This window comes from Cetorhinus maximus, chromosome 2 (assembly GCF_964194155.1).
Source record: "Cetorhinus maximus chromosome 2, sCetMax3.hap1.1, whole genome shotgun sequence".
NCBI lineage: Eukaryota > Metazoa > Chordata > Chondrichthyes > Lamniformes > Cetorhinidae > Cetorhinus > Cetorhinus maximus.
In genome coordinates this window covers 143678183-143693765 of record NC_135880.1, presented here as the reverse complement: position 1 = coordinate 143693765, position 15583 = coordinate 143678183, and the positions used below count along the sequence as shown (strand labels likewise).

General features: G+C 40.0%; 2 protein-coding genes across 5 annotated transcripts in view; one reads left to right on the top strand and one right to left on the bottom strand.

Moving 5' to 3' along the window:
- uba6 (ubiquitin like modifier activating enzyme 6) overlaps positions 1-3145 on the top strand; it is a 147187-nt gene extending 144042 nt beyond the window's left edge. The window contains exon 33 of the mRNA XM_078570336.1: positions 865-3145. Within this exon, the coding sequence (XP_078426462.1) occupies positions 865-1000 (136 nt within the window). The 3' untranslated portion in view covers positions 1001-3145. The remainder of the gene's footprint in view (positions 1-864) is intronic.
- Positions 3146-12795: 9650 nt separating this feature from the next.
- The window catches only part of LOC144698412 (signal-transducing adaptor protein 1-like), a 56175-nt gene continuing 53387 nt past the window's right edge, over positions 12796-15583 (bottom strand). For all 4 annotated transcript variants that reach the window (XM_078570376.1, XM_078570357.1, XM_078570365.1 and 1 more), the window contains 3 exons: positions 15270-15302; positions 15108-15167; positions 12796-13543 (listed from right to left, as the gene is read on the bottom strand). In XM_078570376.1, coding sequence (XP_078426502.1) covers positions 13479-13543; positions 15108-15167; positions 15270-15302 — 158 coding nt within the window. In that variant the 3' untranslated portion in view covers positions 12796-13478. The remainder of the gene's footprint in view (positions 13544-15107; positions 15168-15269; positions 15303-15583) is intronic.

The following is a 15583-nucleotide window of genomic DNA, read 5'->3' as shown; positions in this document are numbered from 1 at the left end:
ACAGAATGATAAGGGTGAGAAGTGGAAAATATCACTGCAACCGGGGTGTCATTCTGATTTTGGAGCTGAGGCACAATATTTGGCTACATTGGAGGGAAATTTACCCAATATGATTCTTATTATTACTGGGGAGCAGAGCATTCAAAAAGAGTCAGCTTTATCTGACCCAAACGGACTAAACTGATGATATTTATAGTTATAAACAGGTGGGAAATCACCTTTTTCCATATCTATTTATCTTCACTAAACTGTTGTGATAGTAAAATAAAGAGATCAGTTTGATTACGTGCAAAAATGAATTTAATTGTGCCATCACTGGCTCAGAGATTAATGGAAAGTGACAGTTCAGTATAAGCTGGTTACTTAGGTCTAATGGAAATTAGACATATCAGGCCTGTCGTGGAGAAGGAGAGTTGATGCTTCTTGAGAATTTCCACTGGAACAGAATGTCCTGGAGTTTCCACTTCACTCAGGAAGCTACGATTTTCTGCCCGTTCATTTTACTTATGGGTTGACAAGCACAGAAGTGGAAAACCTCAGCCAACTTTTAAGTTCTACACTCTAGTACAAAACTGAAGGAATGCTACGAGGGGGATGTGAGTTCAACCGAGGCCCCACCTGCCCCCTCAGGCGGGTGTAAAAGATCCCACAGTACAATTCAGAGAAGACTCGAGATGTTTTCCCAGTGTCCTGTCCAATCTCAGTGATTGTCAATCTACATGATGCACTTGTAGTACACTTTGCGAATCCGGCTACAAAGGACCACTTTTAGCTGAGTGAGGAAAGGGACAGATGGTATCTAATCTCTGATTAAATTTAAATCATTTAAAGTTTTACATACATGTGGTTATTTTTCCATTGCAGAATGCAGAAGTTGGTGAAACCAGCATCAGAGAAGAAGTATGTTGATTTGACTGTGTCTTTTGCACCTGAATCCGATGGTGATGAAGATCTGCCAGGTCCCCCTGTGAGATACTATTTCAGACCTGAAGAGAATTGAGCCCATGCTTGCTATGGATGCTTCAGCTCCTTGAACCCACTTCCACAGAAGTGGAGAAGCACTCACCTAATTTGCTAAATTGTTCTGTTTTATTGTGATGTAAATGTCTCTGTAATCTCCTGCACGTCGCCCAATGCAGACTGCCTTAATAGCGGCAATAAAATCGGTGTTTTCAAATGATTGTCCGCATACTGTGTTATGATGCAGTCAAGACAGTCCAGTCCCATGAGCATGATACATATTTTTTTTGTATAGATTCTTCTTTCACTGCTATAACTTAGCTTTGTTAACTGTTGTTTCAAAGCGAATAAAGTTTCATGTTGTCATGCACCAAAGATGTATAGCAAGTTTAAGAAAGAGGGGTTCAGCATATCTACCATGGACTGCTTTAGGAATAGACTGTGGCTCCATGGCTCAATTACTCCATTTTGATCAAGCATCCCTACAAAATATATCCCCCATCTTGTAATCTCAAACTTTTAGTATAACAATGTAAAACATTTTAAAAACTCAATGATTTCAGCCCTACTTTGGTAAAATATTGAATAGCAGATTTTTGCAGATTTTTAAAAAGTGCACTGAAATTTCATGTACAAAACTTTTTTTGCCCATTTATGTGCTTATTTTTGCATGTTGTTTTGGCCAGGCTAACAACCTTATATCTGCTTTTTTCAGCTACTACAGGCCATAATTTTTATACATATCCCCTTAACATAAGTCTTGGACCAATGTAGCTTAAAGCTAAACTAACTGAATTGCTCTTGTAATTTCTGCAATTTTATTCGGATCACAGACCATTTGGGTTTTTATAAAAATCTGCAAAAAGATTGTGTAAGGTATGTTTATGTAGGCCAATTTATTTGTAATTTAGCATGGTGATTGTTAAAATCTTATTTTCTTATATCTACAAACCACACTGAGTTTGTGTTAGTCAGTAACTTCCGCATTGAGGAGATCAGTGTTATTTGTACATCTTGATACTTGCAAGGTTTTTTTTAGTTCTTTGTAAATAACGCAGTAATCTAAATTACAGGTTTTAGCTTCACTTAATTTTTTTAACATTTTGTTTAAAATATGATATTGTGATTAGTATGTTTAGGATAGGAGCACTGATTTGAAGAGTTACAGTACAAGCCTACCACAAGTGCATAAAATTCCCTCTTTCGGTTGTAAAGAGCTCTGGGACCCTGAGGCCCGATATAAATGCAGATCTTTATTTCTTTGGAGTGTCGACCGTAGTTCAATGGTAGCATGCTCGCCTCTGAGCCAAAGGTTGTGGGCTCAAGACCTACTCCACAGACCTGAGTGCAAAATCTAGGCTGATATTTCAGTGCAATACCGAGGATGTGCTGCACTGTTGGAGGTGCTGTCTTTTGGATGAGACGTTAAACTGAAGTCCTCATCTGCCCCTTGGGGTGGATGTAAAAGATCCCATGACACTTGAGCAGGGAAATTCTATTTGGTGTCCTGGCTGATATTTATCCTTCAACCAACCATCACTTTTAAACAGATTATCTGGTCATTATATCATTGCTGTTTGTGGGAACTTGCTGTGCATAAATTGGCTGCTGCATTTCCTACATTACAATGGTGAGTACACTTCAAAAGTACTACGTTGGCTGTAAAGTGCTTTGGGGCAACCTGAAGTCATGTAAGGCACTATATAGGTACAAGTTCTTTCCTCATCTTTTTTGCCCAGTTGCCTATCCTTGGATTCAAGAAGAATTAGGGTGTATTTTTAATTTACCCATCCATGTGTAAATTGGCATTGTAGATTGGCTGTCCGTTATTTAAACAGCCCAAATTTCGTTTCTAATAAAACCAAATCCTTGAAGTGCAAATTCGGTGACAACAGTAATAAGCCAACCAATCCACAATGGCAGTCTTTTGCTGTGGCAGCAAGTTGAAATTCTGTCCCCAAATTACATAGTCCACGTGTCCCTGCTGAGACACATACATCTTAAACATGATTTTAAATCTCTTTTTCTGTACTGCAGAGCATATAGGATAGTGAATTCCTTTCACTTCACATATAGAATCCTCAGGTTGCTTGAGGAGTATTCTACCTAGATTTTCACTTTGATGAAACCAAACACTGTGAACTGAAAATTTATCTAATAAGGAAATAAAATAACTTTCAACCAGTTACTCTTGTAAAGTTTTATTGATTTTAGTTTTGGAGTAACATGCCAGCACATCATTGTGATACCAAACATATCCTGCTTGCCTGGTACTTTTTTGATGCAAATAAGACTGCAGTGATGACTTTCCCCAAAATGAAGCCACCCCGCCCGCTATACCTATCACCACTTGTCCTCCCCAGACTACCATAGCAGTAGTGTGGCCTTTATCACCAAACCACACTTCGGTCTGTCCCTCTGGTAATTTCTCCTCCTTTTGAGCATCTCATCTTGCCTCTCATTTAAAATCTTCATTCTCTACTGCCCACCCAAATATCTCTGTCATTTCTTTCCCCCCTCAATGTCTGCACTGAGCAACTTTGCTGAATTCAACCGCCATCTCAATTCATCATGCTCTCTCCCATCTGTGGTAACTGTCATCTTATCCTCCCTTAATCTCTCCCTCCACGTAAACTCTCATTCACAAATGACATCCTATGTGACTGAGAGTAGCAACAGTAAAATTTGACCTGTTGTAGCCTTTTGACTCATAGCCAGCAAATCACCTGCAATGGTTTCATTCCTGCCCAGCACTGTTATTTTTGGTGCCCTCCGAGGCTCCATTCATGGACTCTTCCAACTATTTATACTCCTGCTGCCCCTGCGCAATGTCATCAGAAAAATAGTGACAGTTTCACAGGAACACTGATGACACCCAGCTCTACCCGATCACCATTTCTTTTGACCCCTTCATTATCTCTCAATTGTCAGACTGCTTGTCTGACATTCTATACTACATGAGAAATTTCTTCAACTTGATACTGGGAAGACCAAAGCCACAGTCTTTGTTTTTTGCCCCAAGCACCATTCCCTGGCCATGAGCCCATCAGTCTCCTTGCCAACTGTCTAAGACTTTTCTCGGGGTGTCATATTTGAACCCAAGATGAGTTTCCAACCGCATATCTGTGCCATCGCTATGATGCTTTATTTTGCCCTGTGTAACATTGACCAAGTCCGTCCCATCTCAGCTGCTGAAATCCTCATCCATTCATTTATTACCTCCTAGACATGACTTCCATTGCTTTCCAGGCTGACCACCTACCTTATACTGCCTGTAAACTTGAGATCATCCAAAACACTGTTGCCTGTGCCTTAACTCACACCAAGTCACGTTCACCTAACAGCCCTGTGCTCACTGACCTACAATGGTTCCCTTTTGGGCAACACCTAATTTTTAAAATTCTTATTGTTCAAATCCCTATATGGCCTCGCGCCCGCCCCCCCTCCCCCAAAAATCTCTGCAATGATCTCCAGCCTTGCAACCCTCTCTGATACATGCAGTCTTCCAATCACAGACTCTCGAATGTCACTATTGGTGGTTGCACCTTCACCTGCTTGGTTCCTAAGCACTGGTCCCTAACCCTCTCTCCATCTCTACCCCTCTTTCCTTAAATTAAGCCATTCCTTAAAATCTATCTTATTGACCAAGTTTTTGGTCATCTGCCCCAATACCGCTTTATGTAACACAGTGTCCAATTTTTTAATGCTCCTTTTAAGCGACTTGAGGCATTTTATTGCATTAAAGCCATTATATAAAGACAAGTGTTGCTATTTTTCCTGTGGTCCACAAAGATGACAGAAGGAGGACAAATAAACCCCAGGTATGAGGAGCACTGGCTGGCCAAGCACTGAAAGGGGATTCCCAATCCAAATACCAGCCCACACCACCTCCACTCTCAGCACGTCTTGTACAGCCACCTTCCATTACCTGCACCTGCTGTCTGAGAAAATGGAAGTGGTGAATTGAAAATTGCAGAAGTCAAACATTTATGCTGGAAGGCTGTAAAGTGCCTGATAGAAAGATGAGGTACTGAGGCCCCTCCAGTGAGGAGCACTGGAAACCATATACTTGCCCTCATTCATACACAAGCTACCCTCACTCTGAGTGCCAAGAGAGACTTTCATTATTGCAAGATAATTGTATAAAAAACTATTCTGCATTCAACAAAGACCAATTATGGGAAATCAGTGCAAATTACACATATGGAGGCTCTTCAAAAGGTGAGGAGGAATGTGGATTCCATCATAGCTTTAAAACCTGGGAAATTTTCACATGCTTAGCCTTTATTGAGCAAAAAACGGCTTTTGTGAAATTATTTTGCTGAAGCTTATTTATTTACAAGGGCAAGGACACTCGGAACCACAGAAGTGTGTAGCCTCAGGAATTTTTTTTTTACCCTCAGCTGCTTTTCAACACGATGTGATTGTGGCTCCCTGGCACTTCTTGTTTTCTTCAACTTCTCTGTTGCCTCTGGCATTATCAACCCCTCTGTCCATCTCCAACACCATTCCTTCATTGTTCACCTCCTTGGCATAGGCAATTTTATGGTGGCTCAAAGGTTGGTGTGGGAGGAATGGGTTTCAGCTCATGGGGCACTGGCAGTAGTACTGGGGTTGAAGGGAACTGTTCCAGTGGGACAGGCTTCACTTGAACCATGCAGGGACCAGTGTCCTGGTGAATTAAATAACTAAGGGTGTAGAGAGGGCTTTAACCTAAGTAGAGATGGAGTGGTGGTGGGAGGTTTCTGGAAAGGAGATGGATAGGGTTATAAAGCAAAAGGATATAGCAGCATTGCAGGTCAGCTATTTGGGTAATGTTATCCAGAGTGTGACAGGAAATGACAGAGTGTACAAACATAAAAAAACAGCAGCAAATAGGATCAAAGGGGGAAAAAATGGTAAAAAGGCAAAATGAATGGCTCTTTACTTAAATGCATGCTGTATTCAGAACAAAATAAATGAATTAACGGCACAAATAGAGGTTAATGGTTATGATCTTATAGCCATTACAGAGACATGGTTACAAGGAGATAAAAGCTGGGAACTAAATATTCAATGGTGTGTGACTTTTCAAAAAGACAGGCAGGAAGGAAAGAGTGGTGGGGTAGCTTTGTTAGTAAGAGATGGAATAAGTACGATAGCAAGAAAGGATCTTGGATTGGAAGATGTTAGAATCCATGTGGGTGGAGGTAAGAAATAACGAGGGGAAGAAGACACTAGTGGGAGTAGTCTATAGGCCCCCTAACGTAGCTATACTGTAGGACTGAGAATAAATCAGAAGATAATGAGAGCGTGTAAAAAAGGGTGATTTTAATCTTCATGTAGATTGGGAAAATCAAATTGGCAGAGGTAACCACAAGGAAGAATTTGTGGAATGTATTTGGGCACTTCCTAGAACATTATGTTGTGGATCCAACCAGGGATCAGGCTATTTTGGATTTTGTAATGTGTAATGAGAAAGGTTTAAGAAATGATCTCAGGGTAAAAGATCCCCTGGAAAACAGTGACCCTGACATGGTAGAATTTAGCATTCAGTTTGAGAGTGAGAAACTTGGGTAGAAAACAACTGTGCCAAACTTAAATAAGGGTAATTACAAAGGAATGAGGGAACAGTTGGCTGGAGTGGACTGGGAAAGGAGTTTAGCAGAAAAGACGGCTGATGAACAATGGCAGACATTTAAGAAAATAGTTCATGACTCACAGCAAAGGTTATCCCAGTGAGGAAGAAGGATTCAAGGAAGGGGATAAACCAACCATGGTTAACCAAGAAAGTTAAGGATAGTATCAAATTGAAAGAAAAAAACATACAATGTGGCAAAGATTAGTGGTAAGCCAGAGGATTGGGAAGGTTTTAAAAAGCAACAAAAGATGACCAAAAAAAAGGGAGAAAATAAACTTTGATTGTAAACTAGCAAATAATATAAAAATGGATAGTAAGAGATTCTTTAAATATATAAAAAGGAACAGGGAGGTCAAAGTGAATATAGGCCCCTAAGAGAATGAGGCTGGGGAAATAATAATGGGAAACCAGGAAATGGCAGAGGAGCTAAATAAATACTTTGCATCACTCTTCATGGTAGAAGACACTAATAGCATTCTAAAAATGCTAAATAATCAAGGGGCAAAAGTGGGAGGAAATAAATACAATAACTATCACTAGAGAAAAAGTACTAGGGAAACTGATAGGGCTAAAGGCCAATGAGCCCCCTGGACCTGATGGGTTGCATTCTAGGATATTAAAGGAAGTAACTACAGAGATAGTGGATGCACTGGTAGTAAACTTCCAAGAACCCTTAAATTCTGGAAAAGTCCCAGAGGATTGGAAAACTGACAATGTAACACCTTTATTCAAAAAGGGAGGGAGACAATAAACAGGTAACTAAAGGCCAGTTACCTAAATACCTGTCATTGGGAAAATGTTAGAGGTTATTATAAAGGATGTAATAGCAGAGCATTTAGAAATACACAATCTAATCAAGCAGAGTCAGCATGGCTTCACGAAGGGGAAATCATGCCTGACAAATTTATTAGAATGCTTTCAGGAGGTAACAAGCAGGATAGATAAAGGGGAACCAGTGGGTGTAATATATTTGGATTTCCAAAAGGCATTTGATAAGGTACTGCACATAAGGCTACTTAATAAGATAAGAGCCCATGGCGTTGGGGGTAGTATATTAGCATGGATAGAGAATTGGCTAACTAATAGAAGACAGAGAGTTGGGATAAAGGGGGCATTTTCAGGATGGCAACCTGTAACTAGTGCACTGCCGCAGGATTCAGTGCTGGGGCCACAATTATTTACAATATATGTTAATGACTTGGATGAGGGAAGTGAATGTATTATCGCCAAGTTTGCAGATGACACAAAAATAGGTGGGAGGATGACACAAAGAGTCTACAGAGGGATATAGACAGGACAAGTGATTGCGTAAAAGCTTGGCATATGAAATATAATGTGGGAAAATGTGAGGTAATGCACTTTGTTAGGAATAGAGGAGCTGAATATTATTTAAATGGAGAAAGACAGCTGAAATCTGCAGCACAGAGGGATTTGGGGGCTTTCGTGCATGGATCACAGAAAGCTAACAAACAAGTTCAGCAGGTGAGGCAAATGGAATGTTGGCCTTTATTTCAAAGGGAATGGAATATAAAAATAGGGAAAAGTCTTGGTACAACTATACAAGGCACTAACTAGTTAAAGCACATCTAAAATACTGTGAACAGTTTTGGTCCCTGTGTCTAAGGAAAGATACACTGGCATTGGCCGCAGCCCAAAGATGGTTCACTAGGTTGATCCTTCCTTATAGGTTGAGCTTGTACTCATTGGAGTTTAGAAGAATGAGAGGCAACCTTATTGAAATATATAAGATTCTTAGGGGGCTTGACAGGGTAGATGCTGGGAGGTTGTTTCCCCTTGTGGGAGAATCTAGGACCAGAGGGCATAATCTCAGAGTAAGGGGTCGCCCATTTAAAACAGAGATGAGGAGGAATTTCTTCTCTCAGGGGGTAGTGAATCTGTGGAATTCTTTACCGCAGAGGGCTATAGGGGCTGGGTCATTAAGTATATTCAAGGCTGAGATAGACAGATTTTTAATCAGTAAGGGAAGCGAGGGTTATGGGGAAAAGTCAGGAAAGTGGAGTTGAGGATTATCAGATCAGCCATGATCTCATTGAATGGCGGAGCAGACTCGATGGGCTGGATGGCCTCCTTCTGCTCTTATGTCTTATGGTCTTATGATTCCACTCCTCCCTGTTGTCACATCAAAAGTATTACCTTGTCTCCAATGACTTCTCATTATGGGTCCAAACATTCTTTGCTGATCTACCTCAGGATTTTATATTCAATCCCTCAGCAACATCACCTAGAAGTATGAGATCAACTTTCATATGTATGCCAATAGGTGTTAGCCATGGCTCAATGGTAGCATGTTATGCCTCTGAGTCAGAAGATTGGTGGTTCAAACCCTACTCCAGGGACATGTTAAATCTGGGGTGAAATTCCAGTGCAGTAATGAGATAATGTTGCACTGTCAGGACTGCTGTTTTTCAGATCAAATGGTAAACAGAGGTCCCCATCTGCCTTCTTAAGTGGACATAGGAGAATCAATAGCATTATTTGAAGAGGATTAGAGAGTTCACTTAATGTTAGTTGACATTTGCTCCTCCATCTATACCAGGCTGTTGCCACCCTTTCACATGAGGTGTGCTATACATTCACCAGCTTAATGGTAGCAGAGTATTCACCTTTGATTTCCAAAAATGCTTAATAGCCTCTGGCTTTCACTCTATTAATTTAAGGTTTAACACCCCCAACCTCAGCTCTCCAAATCTGATCACCAAGACTGCATTCATTCACCTCCAAAATACTGCTTACCTACCTCTCTTATGCCCCACGACCAACATAACTTTAATCTAGATTAGCTCTTGCTGGCTTCACAACTTACACATTCCCATCAACGACAATCGTCCACAACATTGCAGCCTCTACTGTCATTACCCTGACTGTCACCAAGTCCCATTATTTCATGCACCCAGAGAATCTGCTACGATTCTTGACCTCATACAGAACTCCATTCATGGTCTCACCCTTCCCTACCTCCATGCTCTCCTCCAACCAGATTTTCCTGAGACCCTCCTCCCTCATTGACCTACTTCTTGCCCCCCTTCCACACCACAATTACAGGAAGCTTCATCAACAGCTATGCCCCAACAATCTGGAACTTTGTACTTTTGTGTCATCTACTTGTCCACACCTTCAAAAGCCTGCTTTGCTTCAACCATGCCATTGCACCTTCAAACCCATCTTCCCTTTTTTGCTTGGTTCATTGCCAGGTAAATCACTGTGGGACTCCTCTCTCTAGGTAAGGAGCGGTAAGGAAATGCGCGGTTTTTGTTAACTGTGACTAGAAATAGGGAAAATCTTTGTGACCCTTTGTAATGTTGACACACATGATAATCTGAGATATCCCAACCCCATAGTTGATGCAATCTGTTTGAACATTGTATCTATGAATCACGAAGTCACTTTACAAAGTGCTTGGGTTTCTCTCTCCCCGTGCAGCATCATTACAAATGCTCTGCATATTTTTACAATTTGTTTAGTTCAAATGCCAACTAAAATATTAAGGTTTTTTTTAAACTAACTCCTAACCAATACTTACTTTTCTCACTTTACACTGCAGAGAATGCATTTGCTTTCTCAGACAAGATACATTCTACCTAATTTTAGTCAGCACAGTTAATATAAATGAGGTATGCAACCACCCCCTCAATATAGTTTATCAACATGAAATGATACATGTGATATACAAAACACTGATGTTTTATTTGAATTAGAGAGTCACAGGCACTGATACATACATTTTGTACATAGTATTATTGGTGCAAGACATCTTTGCACAAAATATGCTCTACATTCTTAATAAATGCAGTAGAGCAACAGAACAAATCCACTCCTACTCCCAATACAATTTCAAAATATATTAGATAAAAAACAGAAAAGCAACAATCTGACAATTAGGCACCCTCGTGATCTGAAGGAAAGGACTTAAGTCCATAAGAAATAAGAGCTGGAGTAGGCCATTTAGTCCTTCAAGTCTGCTCCACCATTCAACAATAACATGAAAGACCTTCTCCCTTAGCTCCAACTTCCCACATTATTCCCATATCCCTCAATGCCCATTTATCCAAAAGGTTATTGACCTCTGTATTGAATATACTCAACAACAGAGCTTCCACAGCGCTCTGGTGTAGAGAATTCTAAAAAGACCCAAATCTGTGAATGAAGAAACTTCTTCTCATCTCAGTCCTCTACGGCCAAACCCTTATTCTAAGACTGTGACCCCCTATTCCTGAGTCGTCAGCCGGGGGGACCATTTTCTCAGTATCTAGCCTGTGAAGTCTGTTAAGAACTTTATGTTTCACGTTTCAATTAGATATGTTTCAATTAGATCTTGGCTCATTCCTTTAAACTCCATGGAATCTAGATCTATTCTTCTCAACATCTCCTCATAGGACAATCCCCCCTCATCACAGGAACCAATCTAGTAAATCTTCATTGCACTTTCTCTAGAACCAGTATGTTCTTCCTTAGGTAAGGAGACCAATGCCCTGTACAATTGTAGTAAGACTTCTTTACTCTTACACTTTAATCTTTTTGTAATAAAATCTAACATAGAATTTCCTTGCTAATTGTTTGCTGTACCTGGATGTTAATTTTCTGTGATTCATGTACAGTGACAGCCAAGTCTCTCTGAATGCAAACATTTCCCAGTTTGTCACCATTCAAAAAATATCTGCCATTTTTATTTATCTTTCCAAAGTGGATAACTTCACACTTTGCCACATTGTATTCCATCTGCTGACTTGTCTACATCCCTCTGCAGCCTCTTTGCATCCTTCCCATACTTACTTTTCGACCTATCTTTGTATTGTCAGAAAAAGTCATATGTTACCCTCAGTTTCCTCATTTGAGTTGAATATAGATTGAAAATAGTTAAGTACTTTGTGGTACCCTGCCGGTTACAGCCTACCAACCAGAAAATGTCCTGTTTATCACTACTCTCTGTTTTCTATTAACCAACCCTCAACCCCCAATCTCATGAGTTCTAATTTAGTACAATATCCTATTGTTCGGCACCTTGTCAAATGTTTTTTGAAAATCCAAATACACTACAACTACTGATTCCCCTTTATCCATTGTACTAGGTCTCCTAGCTTGTTTGGCCTCAAGAGCTATAAAGGTGAAATCAATCACCTATTAATTTGCACATACTCAGGTTGCTGATTCTAAGACCTCTGCATGTTCTGATTTAGGTGACGAGACAGGACACAAAGAAATCTTTTCAGACCCACAAAGTTGCCTGGGCTTTGAGAACCTGATTACTGGGGATCTGTCCCCAGTGATACACATTGGACCAGCCCGACCTACAGCATATTAAAATGTTAATCTGGGATTACTTTTGTTCCTGTTATCGCAAGGTTGATTTCCAGACTGCTCCTACTACAATATTGACAGGGGTTCAGATAATTTGTAAATACCGTACTGCAATTTGCTGCTTGGTTTTATAACATCTATACTTAGAATAAAAAGTTTCATGTCTTTGGGGAAAGAGTACTGGATTAGGACTAACTGGATAGCTCTTAAAGAGTCAGTGCAAGTGAGATGGGCTGAAAGACATTCTGTGCTATATGATACAATGACCAAGCATGTGTTGCATAACCTTGAGACTGCCACTAGCGGAGTTTAGGGAAAGAGAGAAACTTTCAATGAAAACCTCGACTGCCGAATCCAGCAATGTGAAATTAAGTGCTTTCTTGGGATGTCTGGTTAGTGATTCATGAATACAAAGACATTTTAAAAGCAAAGACTCACCAATATGATTGAATGATAAAATAAAATTCTTCAGATTCAAGGCTTTCAAATTAGATGCATTCTGCCCATTTTTGACTTTAATTACAATACCAGCAGAAACACTAACCTTAGTTTTCTCTCAACTCCTAACTGAAAGTAAAGTGCTTGCAAACATTGTATCTCTCACCTGGGTTTTGTAATATTTCAGCCATGGCTCTCTCACCTGAGTCAGAAGGTCATGGGTTGAAGCCACACACAATGGAGTTGAGCACAATGAAGGCTGACACTCCATTGCAGTAACAAGAGACAGCTGCAGTGACAGAAGTGCCATATTTCAGATGAGATGCTAAACCAAGGCGTCATCCGTTCAGGTGTATAAAAGCTCCCATGGCACTATTTGCCAAAAAGGTGCCCTGACCAATATCTATCTCTCAACCAAGATCACTAAAACAAATTATCTGGTTATTATCTCTTTGTTGTTTGTGGGACCTTGCAGTGTGCAAATTGGCTGTCAGGTGACCCTACATCATAACAGTGACTACACTTCAAAAGGGTACTTCATGTGCTTTAAAACGCTTTAGGGTGTCCTGAGGATGTGAAATATAAGTTTTTTTTCTGCTTTTGCACACCTGAGTTGAACTTCTAAAATGATGGCTACACATCGTTGTAACTTGCTTAACAATGCCGCCCCTCACCCCCCGTACTGTAATCCTTTGTTACTGCTTTCACGATTGTTTTCCACCCCAACAATTCATTTTTTCATTCATTCTTGTGATGGTGATTATCCACCATCCCAATTTCAAAGATTTTAAAGTTTTCTCTTGGATGAAAGTCCTGTCATTTGTTCCAAACTTTTGGCATATCTCAGTATATGAAATAGAAAAATGCAGTCAATCCCTCAAACTGAGAGATAGAATCTCCCAACAACAGAACCAGCCCTTTGATCAAATTGTCCTTGTGAGAACGTCACCTCCTCTATCACTGGGATTTGACGCAAAAGAGAAGCAGATTGGTAAAACCTGCAACTCTTCCAATTCATTTCTTGTACATTTATCTTAATTTAAAGCTTTTCCATGTTAAAAGAGTCAATGATTTCAATTGAATGCAACGCTGGTGTTCACAGGTTCTCTAATTTAGTAAGTTGGATGCTTGTTAGAATCAAAGTTTACTGATCTTCTGCCAGCTTTGCCCGTCTCTTCATCAGCTTCATCATTAGTTCATCAGTACCACCTGCAAAACATAGATGTGCCCCATTATTAATTTAAAAAACCTTCTCTTTTCCTGCTGTTGCTCCATTTTGTCCTCGCAGGGGTCAGGCACCTTTTGGTATATTACCCAACTGGTCAGTCTTTGTGTGGTGGGCCATTCAACTGCGAAAGACATCACTTCCAAACCTGATCTTCCAAGTGTCCATATACACACATTTTCCAGCATAGTCACTGAGCAGCGATCAGGCTGCTTGCTACTTGGCTGGATATTATACGTAATTCTATGCCAATGAGTTTACATATCAACAACATACACATAGAGCATAATGGCATATTGTACCCTGAATTGTTATATGTAGTTAAAATTTAAGAAGTGACAACACATTGGAGTTTCTTGGGGGCTTTGACCTTGTTTGCTGAGGCTAGGTAAACAGTCAAGATAACATGCTTACGGGTTCCTAATGAAGAATCTTTTGCATGTGAGTTATCTTCAGTATGGGTCTCATATGCATCACATGTAAGGGGCTATGTTTTAACTCATTAATTTAATTTAACAAATATCAGCATTTTTATCAGTCCTTGAATTTGTGTTAGAGGGAAATTATGACAATATCCTTTAATACCTAAAAGTAAGGGCTACAGATATATAATAAAATATCCTATACATGCACTGCAGAAACTCGCAAAGGCTCCTTCAACAGCACCTTCCAAACCTGCAACTTCTACCACTGAGAAGGACAAGGGCAGCAAATGCATGGGAATACCACCACCTGCGAGTTTCCCTCTAAGCCACTCACCATCCTGACTTGGAAATATATTACTGTCGCTGGGTCAAAATCCTGGAACTCCCTCCCTAACAGCACTGTCAGTGTACCTACACCACATGGACTGCAGCGGTTCAAGAAGGCAGCTCACTACCACCTTCCCAAGGGCAACTAGGGATGGACAATAAATGCTGGCCCAGACAGCGAGACGCACATTCCATGAAACAATTTTTAAAAATCCAAGAATCATGTTAAGATCAGTTAATTAAGTAAAAGTAAGAAATTAAATCTGGGCCATTCCTGGTCTGTATAGCTCAGTATTGCAAAAAACTACTAAGGGAAGGGAAGCCATGCACATTATGATTGATAGTGATATATTTTTTGACATATTCAGGACATAGTTGAAACAGTGTGACTATAGAATTTTACAACACAGAAGGAATCAACCCATCATGACCATGCTGATGTACTGCTTTCTCCTCTATTTTTCTCTGTTTCAGTTATCTATTCAAGTTTCCTTATAAGATGTAATGAGCTTTGCCCCAATCATTTCTTATGGGGAAATATTTTATGCTCTGTCAATCTCTTGAATAAAGAGGATTTTTCTAACTTTTGTCCTCGGTCTTCTCATGACAATTTTAAAATTAGTCATCTCTCTTCGCTGACTAGGGGAAATCATCTTTCTCAATTCACCCCAAAAAAACCTCTCTATTAGCCTTTTCTATTGCAGTGGAAATTGTTATTATTTTTGGTGTGCCTCAGTGACAAATAAAACAATTTATAAACAAAACTAGGAAATGCAATGAAAACTTGCAAGAATACCTGCAGGAAAGTGCTGAGGTGATTTTGGTTTTGCAGGAGTACGGCTGGGAGGCCTGTCACCTGCATTAAACCAAAAGGCAAATTACATTTTTCAAACTGTATATGTTAATCACACAAACTTTGCAAATAAATTCAGGTACAAACATGGTTTTCTCCACTCACCCGCTATGTTCAACTGATTGATTTTTAAAAGAACTGAAACAGATAAAGAAAAGTCTGTTATAGTACAGTAATCAGCATGTCTGAACCTGGAGTGATGTATCGCAGTGCACAGTCTGGCACACAAGTCACTGTCACTTAAAAAAATGTGATGCTATTTACTGTGTTAATTTCAACAATTGAATAGGATCATCAGAACAGATAGGTGGAGGAATCATATCAAAGATACACACTCCTGGAGTGCAGCAATGGATTTGAATAGAATAGTAAGCCTCAATTAGTAGGAGGTGGTGGCGTAGTGGTATTGTCACTGGACT